The sequence below is a fragment of the Otolemur garnettii genome, unplaced genomic scaffold, assembly GCF_000181295.1.
Source record: "Otolemur garnettii isolate 467f Iridium unplaced genomic scaffold, OtoGar3 scaffold00152, whole genome shotgun sequence".
Lineage (NCBI taxonomy): Eukaryota > Metazoa > Chordata > Mammalia > Primates > Galagidae > Otolemur > Otolemur garnettii.
The window spans coordinates 198,371-212,077 of record NW_003852547.1 but is presented as its reverse complement, the minus strand read 5'-3'; the positions used below and the strand labels follow the sequence as shown (position 1 = coordinate 212,077).

At 53.9% G+C, this 13,707-nt stretch overlaps 2 protein-coding genes across 5 annotated transcripts in view; both read right to left on the bottom strand.

Annotated features, from left to right (window-relative positions):
- Positions 1-6,595, bottom strand: part of ARHGEF1 (Rho guanine nucleotide exchange factor 1) — a 20,562-nt gene extending 13,967 nt beyond the window's left edge. Inside the window, exons 1-4 of one of the 4 annotated variants that reach the window (XR_002775668.1) lie at positions 6,434-6,595; positions 2,264-2,309; positions 2,099-2,182; positions 1,467-1,580 (exon numbers count right to left, since the gene is read on the bottom strand). Coding sequence is in view for 3 of the 4 variants with exons in the window: in XM_012811179.2 (XP_012666633.1) it covers positions 1,467-1,580; positions 2,099-2,182; positions 2,264-2,287 (222 nt within the window). In the remaining variant the exon portion in view is untranslated. Of the gene's footprint in view, positions 1-1,466; positions 1,581-2,098; positions 2,183-2,263; positions 2,310-5,243; positions 5,360-5,966; positions 6,124-6,433 lie in introns of those variants that run through there. The other 3 variants (XM_012811179.2, XM_023518935.1, XM_023518934.1) reach the window with 3 other exon arrangements.
- A 1,578-nt stretch (positions 6,596-8,173) lies between these two features.
- Positions 8,174-12,135, bottom strand: CD79A (CD79a molecule). The gene is made up of 5 exons (XM_003799458.3): positions 12,035-12,135; positions 9,458-9,760; positions 9,115-9,233; positions 8,509-8,577; positions 8,174-8,386 (listed from the first exon to the last, which is right to left on the bottom strand). Exons 1-5 carry the CDS (start codon positions 12,108-12,110, stop codon positions 8,273-8,275), a joined length of 681 nt encoding a protein of 226 aa, XP_003799506.1. The 5' UTR covers positions 12,111-12,135; the 3' UTR covers positions 8,174-8,272.
- Between the last annotated feature and the right edge of the window lie 1,572 nt (positions 12,136-13,707).

Genomic DNA, 13,707 nt, shown 5'->3' with positions numbered 1-13,707 from the left:
GAACCCGCCACCTTAGGTGTATGTGGCTGGCGCCTTAGCCGGTTGAGCTATAGGCGCCGAGCCTTCTCTCTCTCTTTTTGGAGACAGAGTCTCATTCTGTTGCCCAGGCTAGAGTGCTGTGGCATTAGCCTAGTTCACAGCAACCTCAAATCCTTGAGTTCAAGTGATCCTCCAGTCTCAGCCTCCCAGGAGGGAGTATAAGCACCTGCCACAATGTCTGGCTGATTTTTCTATTTTTAGTAGAGATGGGTCCCAGGCTGGTCTCAAACTCCTGAGCTCAAGTGATCCTCCTGCCTTGGCCTCCCAGAGTGCTAGGATTACAGGCATGAGCCACTACGTCTGGCCTTTTTTTTTTTTTTTTTGCAGTTTTTGGCCGGGGCTGGGTTTGAACCCGCCACCTCCGGCATATGGGGCCAGCACCCTACTCCTTTGAGCCATAGGCGATGCCCTTTTTTTGAGACAAAGTCCCATTCTGCTGCCCAGGCTGTCGTGCAGTGTATGGTCATCATAGCTCATACTTCAAACACCTGGGCTCAAGGGATTATCCCAACTCAGCCTCCTGAGGTACTAGTACTAGGATTACATGCCTAAGTCACTGTGCCTAGTCAATTTCTTCATTTTCTACCATGTTATAAAGCTTTGGTGTCAGGATACACAGCTTCCTTCCTGTCTCACAGATGACGTGCTCTTCTTTCTGTACTCTCAGGTGTTCTCCTAGTTTTCTGGAGGGATTTGCTGTGCATTTCCATAACGAATGCAATGCTTGGGGCTGTCCTGCACTCCTGTCTCGTGCTGGGCTGCACTGGGTCTTTTTGGGATGAAACCCTTTTCCACAGGTCCCTAGACCCAGTGTCTATACTGTGGCTTCTACCTCCTATATCATCTGGTGGGTTTTTTGGACTCAGTAAGGTTATGCATCCACCTCTCCCAGATATCTTCTGGCTCATCCAGGAAGTTTCTAGATGAACAATTATGTTCTGTCTGCCTCGTGAGCTCCTTGTGGTGTTTTTCTTGTTTCTGGAATATGGGCTGTAGGGACACCTAGGCTGGGCTGTCTGACAGCTTTCTCCCAAGCACCAACCTGAATGACTAACTAATGCCACCTGCTGAGAAGACCTTGCAGGGAAGCATCCATGGAAGGGCACTGTCACTGAAGGGTGGCATTGCTACAGGCATGGAAGGTGGGTAAGAAGGGGATGTGGTTTCTGCCTGGCTGCTGGATTCTCTGGTGCTCTCTATGTGACCTTGCCGTGTGAACTCTCTTAGCCTGCATGGGGACCTCATAGGTGAATCCTTCAATCTTGTCTACATCCCATGGTAGCCTCTCTGGATCTCATCTATGGTGCTGTCTATTTCTGAATCAGGTTCTCAGGCCCTCCCGGCTCATCATCACTGGCCTAGCTCACTGAAGACTGTGGCCTATTCCAGCCTCACCCTCCCCTGTGCCTTCCCAGCCTTGCCCTCACCAGGGGTCCCGGCTCAAATTGCAGGGCCACGTGCTGCAGGAGGGCCATGAGGTGGGCTGGGCGCCGCTTCACTTGCTCCAGGCTCTGGAACTGGCTGTTTTGCAACTCTGAGCTCTGGGGAAGGGGATGGGGTTGAATACAATGGGGAGGAGAGGAAGGGCTTTGGGCTTGATTCTACCCAGTCTCTGGCACTTCAGGATGGATCCAAGCTGGGAAGGTCCTGGGAACTCAGGGATAGTAATGGTGTCTCTGCTATACAGGTGACAGCACAGGCAGGTGGGCAGGTAGGCAGGAAGAATGAATGAAATTTAAGGCTATATTGGTGGTCAATGAGGACAGAAGTTAGGTGAGAAGGAATGGGGACCCATGCTAAGGCGGGGAAGGAGGGAACAGTGATCAGAACTGGGGTTGAGGGATAAGAAGCTTGGGAGTCTATGCTGCAATGGGGGCTCTGAGGATGGGAAGGGTGAGATAAGGAAGGAGGTGCCAAGAAGATGAGAGAACAAGAGACAGGCTGTGGGAGGGGGCCAGGGACAGGATCTGAGAACTGAGGACTGGACCTGTGGTGGGAGGGGACACAGGATAGGATGCTGAGCCTGGGACGGAAGCTTTTCCAACCCATCTTTGCTCACCGTCTCCAGCTCGTTCTCAAAATCCTCGTCCTCAGCCCCGATGATGCTGATGGGCACAAGGCCAGGCTTGGGGGGCCCTGGAGGCTGTGAAAGGGGAGGGGGGCTTCAGTCCACAGGGCCCCCCTCACAGCCCCAGTGCTCTCACCCCTGGCTTTCCCCACTCACCACCCCTCCGGCGACGTCTTCCATCTCCTCCCTGGGCTCTGCAGGGCTGGGGGAAGAGGAGGGGTGGTGGTTAGGGGGTGGGTGGAGGAGGCAGGGGTGGTTACTCACAGATTCCTGGCCCAGGTGTGAAGGTGAGTAAACAGCCTCCCCCCCCCCCATCTGGGCCTCCGCAACTCAATGGGGCCTCTGTGTGGCCACAAAGAGCCCTTCAGAGGCCAGCAGGGATGGGGAGGGCTGGAAGCTCAGGAGGCCTGGTCCCAGAGAGGGCTGTGTCTGAGAGCCTGCAATTTTGGGTCCCTGATGGAGGAGGGAGCTGGGGGCCAGGCTCTTGGGTTAGAGGGACCTGGGGCGGGGGCTGACTCCTGACAGGGCAGGGCCTAGAGGCAAGCAGAGTTGGGAAGGCTACAGGAGAGGTGGAAGGAAAGATCTGGGGTGTTGGGGGCTCTCCTCTGGTCTGTGACAGGCCTGGGGCAGGATGCTGCCTCAGAACCCACCAGCCCCACTTCCTGTGACAGGAAGTCACAATGGCAAACCCCCAACCCCCAACTCTCTCTATGTAAGAAAATAACCCCCTGAACCCTCCTCCCTTAGGGCAGGAGTCCCCAAACCCAGAAGTTCTTCCCTCCCTCAGGAGCTTCATATCCTTCCTGGCTTCCAGTCCCAGGAAATGAGGTAGGGTCCTCCGCTATCCCATCCCCAGGTGTGTCTGTCTTCTCTGCCCTCTGTCCCTCTTACCACCCCTCCTTTCCCTAGCCTGCTCTCCTCAAAGCTGCCTCATGTCTCAGCCTCTCCTCTCCCTGTTTCCTCATTTATCTCCTTCCCTTCCTCCAGATCTGTCTCATTTTTCCCATGGACTCTGCCTCCTCCCCTCCTCTCCCATCTCAGAGGCTATGCCCACCTCTCCTTCTCTCTCCCATCTCTGTGCCTTCCCACATCTGGTTTGGGCAGCTGCCATCCTCACACCGGTCTCATGTGCTGCCTCTCATCTCTCTCCACCTGCTTCTCTCCCCATCTGTTGCTGCCTCTCCATGAACCTCCACTTCTCCCTGAGTCTTTCCACTGACATCTTCTGTGTCCTTAATTAGTCTGACTAATGCCATGGAGCCAGTGTCATGCGGGAAGGAGCTGTGGAAAGGGGTGTGGTGGACCATGGGGGGAGTCCTCACAGCCCTAAGCTATTTATAACCGTAGCTGCCTGAGACCCACCCTCTCCCTCTTTCAAAGGCCTCCTTCCTAGCTTCCCAGTAAATGTTAGCTATGATTTGATCATGACTATTAAACAATGATGCTTTCTAGAGGGTCCAAATGCCATCTTATGGGTCCACCCAAGCAGCATAATTTTTATTCTTTTCCATAAAGTACATTTGTCTAATACCCAAGCTTGAGTAATTCCAGATTTGAGCATTGTTAAAAATTTACATTAATAAATGTGCAAACCAAGGCAGAAAAGTAATAGTAATAATTTATTATGAGAGCTAAACTCACATAGCACATACAGTGTGCTAGGCATTGCTCTAAGTATGTCTCATGTATCAACTCAGGAAAGCCTCCCCAACCATGAGCAGCCCATACTGTTCTTATTCCCATGAGAGATGGGACTCACACCACCAGCTGCAACTTCTGGGCTGGAAAACATGACCATGGACATGAAAGGTCCATAATCATCTCACTCAAGGAAGGAAAGGTTCAACTCAGTCAAGGAGATTCCAAAAGCACAAAGGAGAGGGGTAAACATATTATCTGAGCAGATGCTTGGTGCCAGGTCCCACACTGTGCCCTTGACAAGTACCTCCTTATTTCTCATCATGATAAGGTGAAATAGCAGCTAACACTTAAGTGCACTTAGTGCTGTGCCAGGCCCAGCATTCCTGTTTTATAGATATTAATTCATTTAATCCTCTCAATGATCCCAAGATGTCACTATTATTCTTATCCCCATTTTATAGAGGAGACTGAGGCACACATTATAAAAGAGCAAAGATTCAGACCTAGGCAGTCTTGCTTAAATGCATTGCTTCAGAGTGTGGGGACCCTCATCCACCCTTTGGAAATTAAAATCTAAACCAAAGCTCTAAGACACATCAAGTCTCCTTATGGTGTTATGGTGCCAGGAAAAGTCAGGGGCATGTAATCACTGGAGTGCAAGTTGGACTCAGAAGCTCCACAAAACCTGGGGTTCAGAGAGGTTAGAGAAAGGGAATGCTGGCTATTTACGAGATGAGGAGGTGAAGGGGTCCCACCTGAAGAATTACAGGTGAAGCTCTAAGAGGGTAGATGGATCTACAGGCAACTAACAAGGCCTGAGGTCTAACAAAGGGAGCATTGTGTGGATGGGGATCTATGGGGTTAGGGAAGGTTTGGAAAGTCCACAAAGCTGGGAGTTGTAAGCTAGGATACATGGGGGACTACATGGGCATCTGGGTGCTACCCAGAGCTCAGGGTCTACAAGATAATTGAGCTGATGATCCAGAGTCTCCAAGAACCTCTGGGAACCTTAAAGAAGGCCTTGGAATGTGTAAGGCCTCAGATTCTATTTGACAAGTAGTGGGTCTAAAGGATCTGGGGGTCATACGGGATCATGATTCCATAGGGAAAGAAGCCAGTCACAGGACTTATAGATCCTTAATAGAGGTGGAGAGTTCTATAGGGGGTGTGAAAGTGGGTCCTGAGATCCGGGGTCTACAGGGCCCCAGACTCTAGGAGATGCTCTTATTGATCTATGAAGACCCCACGTCTATAATTAGTTAGGTCTCCAATGTCGGGGGGTGGTGACTAGCAGGAGCCTGGAGGGTCTGTAACACCTTCTAATCTCTAAGAAACGTGTAGGTGGGTGTCTACACGAGTCCCAAATCTTATATGGACATGGTGGGTCTACATGGCCCTAAATCCTACAGGAGACGTGGCAATGTGCACAGCAGGGAATGTCGGGGAGGACGCGCAGAGTTAGGGTCTGAAGCCCGTCAGGGTCCGCGTCCCTCACCTGCTCCAGGTAGGAAGAGAAGCCACTGCAGCCGCCAGAACCGAAGCCTCCGCGCGCCGGCTCCAGACTACCCCCACCCCCGCCGTCGAGTCACTCTAGCCGCCCCAGAGTCCCCCGTTGCTGCAAGCTCCACTCCTCCCGCCAGACGCTCTAGCCTGGCAACTACCAGCTTCTGCCTCTGCGACTCGACTCCTCTTGCCGGCCGCTCTAGCTCTCCACTGCGCCACGCTGGCCAGATAAGGTCGCTCTGGCCTGTATTGGAGGGCCGGCGTTTCCGTATCTCTACTGCCCCCGTCACTCCCCTGCGCTCCGCCCCCGCCCAGAGGTGCAGGTAGTCTCGACCCCTCGCCGGAGATCAATCCGAGATCTGAGCCGCTAGGGCGCTGAGCACCCACACCTCGGACTGGGGCTCCCGCCCTATTTGCCTCCCCACTTGGAAGACCAGCTAAATTTCCAATCCTCGTACATCAATTCCTTCCGCGCCCCTACTCTCCTTTCTACTGGAACTGGAATGCAAAACTCTTGGATTTGAGCCTATTTCCTCCTCTGACAAGCACTGTAACCTGCAAAGAAGTAATGACGTCTCAGGCCTCAGTCTTCCCATCTGTACAATGGGGAACGGTCTCCAGCTCTCTCCCCTACACCCATCTCCCAGAGAATAATTAATGACCCAGAAATGAGCTTTCCGAAAACGTGTTCAAACATGCTCTCTGCAACTTGTACCTTTACAGTGGCCCAGGGGCGTTGTTATTATTGTCGGGTTTTTTCCTTTTTAGGTGGGCTAACGCATGCGGAGTTGGAGGAGGGCGCTCAACACTTGATAGTTCAAATCCGTAATAATCTCACGAAGTGTGTTCCCTGGGACAAGTCGGTTCCGCTCCCTGGGTCTCGGTTTTCTCACCCGTACAATGGGAGTAATCAACCGTCCTCTACTGAGCAGTTTAGGAGCCTTGACCCCAGCCTCGCACCGCTCATCCCCCAGTACTGGGCACTCGGCAAGTGTTAACTGTCCCTTCTTTGCTCCTTTTGACAGATGGGAAAACTGAGGCCCCAGAAGGCGCGGCTGCCGGCCCCGCGGGCCCCAGGAGGCCCCTCAGCTGAGGGAAGCGCCCCAACCGCTCCCTCCTTCTCCTCCCACTTCTCCTAGCAGCCGAAGGGAGGGAGACCGGGCGGGGCCAGGGCCGGCGTACCTGGTGTCCGCGTGGGGAGGTGACCGGCGGGGCGCCCGAGGTCGGGCTCGGTGATCCCGGGCCCTGAGTCCCGGCTCCAGCTTCCTGGCTCTGGCGGGGCAGGAAGTTGGGGCGTTTTTCCGGAGGCCCCCGCCCCGCCACCCCTCCCCGCTTCCTGCCGGCGCCCCGCGGCCGCCCGGCACCTCGGCTTCCTTCCCCTTCTCGCCGCCCGCCCGCGCCCTCCCTTCCGTGCTCCGCCCGGCCCCGCCCCAGCCCCCGGCCTCTCCCGCCGGCTCCGTCGGTCGCTCAACCGCGCGAGTTGCCAGGTCTCTTCTCCCGGGCGGGCGTGGCCGTCACCTCACTGGCGGGACTGGGGCGAGTCCTGCGCCCTGTCCGCTCCAGCCTGAGCAACAGCCTCCCTGCTTCCCCGCTCTGCATTTCCCTTCATCTCCCTTTGGTCTTCACTTCTTGGGTGTGTTTCTGTCTGTGTCCTCTCTTTCTGTCTCACTCCCTGTCTCTCCCTCGTTGGTTTCTCCTCCTGCTGTCTCTTCTCGTTCACTTTCTCCTTCGAAGCCTTTGCCTCCCCTCTGCATCTTTCTCCATCTCTCTCTCAGCCCCTGTCATTTCTCCTACTGTTGCTTTCCCCGGCTTCTCCGTGTCCCGGTTCAGCGCCCCCTCTCCTCTGTCTCTTCCATGCGGTCTGTCTTATCCCTCCTTTGCCCCGTGTCTCTGTGTCTAGAGCACTGTCTCAGATTCCCCGTGTCTCTTCACTGTCCCCTTTCTCAGTAACTCTCTGTCTCAGTGCCTCTGTGCCATTGCCCCTGGGTGGTCTCAGCATCTCCAACCTAGGGCCATAGACTCTCTAAATGCCCCTCTACAAGTCTAGCCGGAGAAGAGATGTGGGTGCAGTCTGATTTCCATACTAACCTCTCTGAGATAGTCCCCTGTGTTTCTAGGGCTTATATATGCACAAATAATTCAGTTGTCACACCTCCCTCTTTGCTCCGGGATGAGGCCCTAGACGGAGGCCAAACTGCTCCTTAAATTGGGGTGGAGACCTCCCCAAGGACTTCTTGTTTCTCTCAGGGGCGCAGCCAAGACTGGCTGCTTTGGCCCAGGTGTGGGGAGTGAGCATATGTCTGGGCCCAGAATCCTGGGTCTGAGGGAGGAAGACAATGGGTGCCTGATCCTGGGTCGTAGGAAACAGGGTGCGGTATCCATGAGATCCATGACTCCTGCCAAGGTCTGCAGTTGGGAAGGATTTATTATCACTAAGTGGCCATGACAGATCAGGGAGGAGGGGGTGACACTAACGAGGCTGTTACAATCAGCTCCCCCAGAGGCAGCGATTAAGGCTCATTACCCGCTGGGGAGGGAGCCTGGGAAAGGCAGCAGGGGGAGAACTGCAGTTGGGGGTGGGGAGGATGGGACAGTCTAGAGGGAAAAAGAGTAGGACACCTCAGAGGAGTCGGAGGAGGCCTGGAGGGGAAAAGAGAGCAGGTACCTGGGTGGGCTTCATGCCTGCAATCCCAGCACTCTGGGAGACCAAGGCCAGTGGATTGCTTGAGCTTACAAATTCAAGACCAGCCTGAGCAAAAGCAAGACTCTGTCTCTACTAAAAATAGAAAAATTGAGGCAAGAGGATTGCTTGAGCCCAGGAGTTGTAGGTTGCTGTGAGCTATGACACCACCACACTCTACCCAGGGCAACAGCTTGAGACTCTTGTCTCCAAAATGAAAAGAAAGAGACAGAAAAGATATCCCAGGGTGGAAAATGAGGGAAGATTGCAGAGAGTGTGTTTCAGGGCGACCTGGATTTGGGGCGCAGCAGGCTGGGGCAGTCTGGTGGGAGTGGGGAGTGTCACGGCTTCTCCAGCTGGACATCTCCAACATGGAGGCTGCCCACATCCTGGTAGGTGCCCTGGAGGCCCCTGGAGATGTCCTCATACATGGAGCAGTCGTCCAAGTTCAGGCCCTAGGGTGGATAGTAGCAGTGGGTGTGAGTGTTGGTATACATAGCACCTCCGGGGGTTACCCCAATGAGAGGGAGGAACAAGTGCAGGCCCCCAGCACATTTGCCCCTACCCCCATCCTTACCTCATAAAGATTTTCATCTTCATAATCATCCTGGGCATCTACCCCGAACTTCTCATTCTGCCATCGTTTCTGGGAGGGGGGCAGGGTGGGTGCCTCAATGAGTGGGGGAGGTGAGTATCTTTTTCCAGAAGGGGTAAGAGGTGTGCTCAAGGCCATATGTCAGGTATGTGACAGCTTTCTCTTAGTCCAGAGCTAGAGTCCTTTGGGCTATCTCCACTGCCCCAGGAATCTCAGTAATTGTAAATAAAAATAGTTGCCCTGTGGCCTGGGGAGAGGCTGATGCAGGTCTGGGCTATACCTATGGGATAACCACACTCTTAGGTGGGGACAGAAGGACAGTAAGACACCCATAGAGAGGGGCAGTGAGGACACCCCTGGGGGAAGAATAAGACACCTTTCAGGATGTGGATGGTGAGGATAATCCTGAAGGGAAAGCTGAGTGAGGACCACCCCTCATTTCACCTCCATAGCTTCTGTGAGGGGTGTGCTCTCATTCTCCCAAGTTTTTGGATGGGGAACTTTAGACTCAAGAAGGCCAGCTAGGCACTGGGAGTCATGCAGCCCAGGCTTTCACCCAGCTGACTTGGCGGTCCCCCAGTGGCTCACCCTGAACAGTAGCAATGTCCCAGGCACCACTGCGCAGAACAGAAGGATGATCCCTTCCGCTGTGATGATGCGGTTCTTGGTGCCCTCTCCCATGTCCAGGAAAGGTCTAGGGGGTGGCTCTGTGAGAAAGGGGTGTTGCTCAGAGCTCTGGCCTCCAAGTCCCCCTGCCCCAAGCAAGGCCTGAAACCCCTGAAGCTGCAACTCTACAGATGGGAACATAAGTCACTGTGTCCTAGCTAGTTTTGAACCCAAAATGAAGGTAGTGGCTCTGTCCCAACTTCACAGATGAGTAAACTGAGTGTCCCTGACTGGAGAGTGGGACCTAGAGGCCCTGGTTACTCACCACGGACACGGAGGTAGGTGCCACAGGAGTACTGGTGTGATTTGCCTTGTTCCTGGACATGACACCTGTACATGCCCCCGTGGCTCTTGTTCACATTCTCGATGGTCAGCTCACCATTGGAGTCGTTGGCAAAACCTATGTACTCGGGGGGCCACGTATGGTTGCCTTGGATGAAGCGCCACCATGTGACATTGACTTTGGTTTTGTTGTCATTGTACTGGCAAGGGAGGTGGACCTTATCCCCTATGCTCACTGTCACCGATGGTGGGCCCCTGTCCACCCTCAGGGCCTGGCACCCAGGACCTGCAGAAGGCGGGAATATGTCAAGACTAAGGACAGGACTAAGGCACAGGCCCCCAGCCCCAGCCCCTGGGGCTCCAGTACTGCTGGGTCTGGAGGGAAAGAGGAGGGTGAGGACTCTCCTGGTAGGGGCTGACACACCTTGGGGGGAATAGAAAGTGAAGAGGCCCCCAGGGAAGGGGAGAGGATACTCCTGGGGGAGGAGAGTAAGACTCTCTGGGACAGAGAGACACCCCAGGGACCCTTCTCACCACTCCCATGCCATCTCTTGCCATCCTTCTGCACACCCACTTTATGTTTTGGTCCCTTTGAGCTCTCTGGCTTTTGGTGTTTGGTTCTCTGGCACTGGAAGTGCCCTTGCCAGATAGATCTTTACAGAATCAGTTCAGGCAGCCCCTCCTCCTGAAGGCCTTCCTGCTCCATTTTCCCACCCCACCCAAAGCTAGGCCCTGCATCTGGCACTTTATCTTATCACAAAACCCTACTAGGTTTTACAGGGGAGATGGTTGAGGCCCAGGCCGGTGGGTTGCCCAGTGTCAACAGGCAGTCAGGAGGAGTACTGGGTTTACACTCCTGGCTCCCTGGGTTTCTTTCTGCCTGGTACTCTGGAGCAAGTCTTTAGGCCTGTGACCCTGGGCCTGTCCCTCATTCTCTGCAGCTCCTATCTATCAACCTAGGGTCAGGGGTGAGTTCAGCTCTCGGGTTGATTTGGGGGCTGGGGAGAGGCCCAGCAGGGTGGGGACAGGGATGTCTGAGAAAGGGAAAGGTGGCACAGGCTGGTTCCTCTGGGAAGTTCCAGCTCTCAGCCCCTGCAGGCCAGCCCATGTGGCTGGCTCCGCCTCTTCTGGAGGTGGGAGGAGGAAGAAAGAAGGAGGTAGCCGTAGGGGAAGGGGATGAGCAACATCATGGTCCTAAGCTTAAGATTCAGCCAGCCAGTCTAGAGCTCCAACCCCTGCTCCTAGTGTACCCTGGGTGGCCAAACAGCCTTCTTTGAGCTCAGTGTGGTCATCATTGCCCTGCCAGCTGGCCTTGGGCAGGTGTGTGTGGGGGGGCACAGGAAGCATCCCCTCTCCCATGCTGAGAAGGGATATGCTTCACAGGAGAGGGAATGACTGAGATTTAAGGCAGAGAGGGAGGGACTTCTTGGTGGCTCAGGCCTATAATTCTAGCACTCTGGGACACCTAGGTGGGTGGATTGCTTGAGTTCAGGAGTTGAAGACCAGCTTGAGCTACAGTGAGACCCTGTCTCTAAAAATAGCTGTGTGTTGTGGTAAGCATCCATAGTCCCAGCCAGTCAGGAGGCTGAGGCAAGAGGACAACTTGAGCCCAAGAGTTTGAGGTTGCTGTGAGCTTTTTTTTTTTTTTTTTTTGCAATTTTTGGTCAGGGCTGGGTTTGAACCCGCCACCTCCGGCATATGGAGCCAGTGCCCTATTCCTTGAGCCATAGGCACCACCCTGCTGTAAGCTTTGACATCAAATCCCTCTACAGAGGGTGACAAAGTGAGATTTTGTGTCAAAAAAGAAATAAACGAACAACACAGATTTGTGCCTGTAGCTTAGAGGCTAGGGTGCCAGCCACATACACCAGGGCTGGAGGGTTCGAATCCAACCTGGGCCTGCCAAACAACAATGACAACTACAACCAAAAAATAGCTGGGCATTGTGGTGGACGCCTGTAGGCCCAGCTACTTGGTAGGCTGAGGCAAGAGAATCACTTAAGCCCAAGAGTTTGAGGTTGCTGTGAGCTGTGATGTGACAACACTCTACTGAGGGCAACAAAGTGAGACTATATCTCCAAAAAAAAAAACAACAGCAGAAAAGGAGAAAGCTTTCTCTCCTGTCTGATGCTGATTGCTACCCCCAGCGCTGGTGTTCAGTCAAGAAAAACCTTTAGTTCCTTTTTTGACCTGTGAGGATGAGAAGTGGGGGAGGCATCTCTAGCTCCTGCCCGCCTCCCTAGAGCTAGGGACACCTCACCATCCTTAGCTCCTTTCAGCAACATCTTTTTTTTTTTCTGGCGGGGACAGGTTTGCACCCACCACCTCCGGTATACGAGGCCGGCGCCCTGCTCCTTTGAGCCACAGGCGCTGCCCACTTTCAGCAGCATCTTGGTCCCGCTTGGAACAGATGAGATTTCTAGAGGGGCCTTACACAAGTACCCCCTCTTTCTGCCTTGCCTCCCCCACTTAAGTGGCACCCTTCCTCTATCTTTGCCCTCTCTCCAGCCTCTCCAGTTTCCAGCCATGTCCCTCCAGCACTTGCCCTTTGGCAACATACCCAGGTAGGCAGCAGACAGCAAGAAGAGGAAGATGGTGGCTCGCAGACCTTGGAGGACAGCTGGACCCCCAGCCATCTTCTCCCAGTGGGTTGGTTTGTCTGGGTTGCAGCAGTCCTGGGGTAACAGATCCCACCCCAGACCCCGCCCCACTTCCTGCCCAGCCCTGGCGGAGATGGGCTCCAATGGCCACCACTGCTGGGCCTTTTGGCTGTCAGGCCTGGGGGCAGCCCCTGCCATATGCTTCATGCTATGAGCACTGAGGAACTGTTTCCTGCACCTGCAGTGGCCGCAAGTCCCCTGAGGGGTGGCTGTGTGGGGGTGGGGGAGAGGCTGGGTCAAGGCCTGGCTCTGTCACTGATGAGTTTCGAAAGGAACCCTGAGGGAGCCAGAGTTTTAGGTGTCTGCTGAGGATAGCTCTGAGCGTGACCTTTATCCACCTCTGGCTTGAGCAAAACTTGTCCCCTCTCTGACCCTCTGGTTTCCTTGATTCTTGGGGTTGGAAACAAGGATTTAAAGGAGTTGTTGCATGCAGAGCACTGACCACAGGGCAGGGCCCACAGCAGGTGCTCAGTAAATGTTTGTCACTGTCTATGATCACAAGGAATATACTATAAGGCAGGCTACCAGGTGGTCATTTCCCTCCTCCCAGCCTTGGTATTGTTATTTTATTTTTTTGAGACAGAGCCTCAAGCTGTCCCCCTGGGTAGAGTGCTATGGCATCATAGCTCACAGCAACCTCCAACTCCTGGCTCAAGCAAGTCTCCTGCCTCTGCCTCCCAAGTAGCTGGGACCGCAGGCGCCTGCCACAATGCCCGGCTATTTTTTGGTTGCAGCCATCATTGTTGTTTGATGGGCTGGGGCTGGATTTGAACCTGCAACCATAGGTGTATGTGGCTGGTGCTTTAGCCACTTGAGCCACAGACACCGAGCTGGTATTGCTATTTTTATTAAATTAAATTAATTAATTAATTTAGAGACAGAGTCTTACTCTGTTGCCCAAGCTAGAGTGCCCTGGTGTCACCATAGCTTACAGCAACCTCAAATTCCTGGGTTTAAGCGATCTTTCCTCAGCCTCCCAAGTAGTTGGGTCTACAGACACCTGGCTAGTTTTTCTATTTTTAGTAGAGACAGGTCTCACTCTTGCTTTGGAAGGCTGGTCTGAAACTCCTGAGCTCAGGTGATCCACTAGCCTCAGCCTCCCAGAGTGCTAGGATTATAAATATTGGGTTTTTTTACAGTTGGACAAGATAGGTCACTCCCGCTACCCCCATTTTACAAAGCAAGAAACTGAGGCCCAGAGAAGGAAGGTTGTCACTTGCCCAGTGCCAAGCAGGGATCCTGTCACCTTTGTGTGACTCCTAGGTTCCTTTGAGCTTGTCATTTGAGGCCAGGTAGGATGGAAGTGGGGAGGGTGAGGTTGTGGAGATATTTGTGAGCAGTTGGGGGACCTTCACACGCATGCACACAAGACTCATAAACAAAAGTTCATTGCAGGCTCAGCGCCTATAGCATGAGTTGATTTGTCTGGGTTGCAGCAGTCCTGGGGTAACAGATCCCACCCCAGGGGGGATTACAGCGCCAGACACACACAACAAGGCTGGCGGGTTCAAACCCAGCCTGGGCCAGCTAAACAGCAATGACAACTGCAAAAGAAAATAGCCAGGCATGGCGG

Coding starts and splice junctions, on each gene's coding strand:
- CD79A (XM_003799458.3), bottom strand. CDS start 12,110: ATGGCTGGGGGTCCAGCTGTCCTCCAAGGTCTGCGAGCCACCATCTTC. Junction 9,761..12,034: donor GCTGTCTGCTGCCTACCTGG/GTATGTTGCCAA, acceptor CGCCTTCTGCAG/GTCCTGGGTGCCAGGCCCTG. Junction 8,578..9,114: donor GGACATTGCTACTGTTCAGG/GTGAGCCACTGG, acceptor CCCCCCTCCCAG/AAACGATGGCAGAATGAGAA.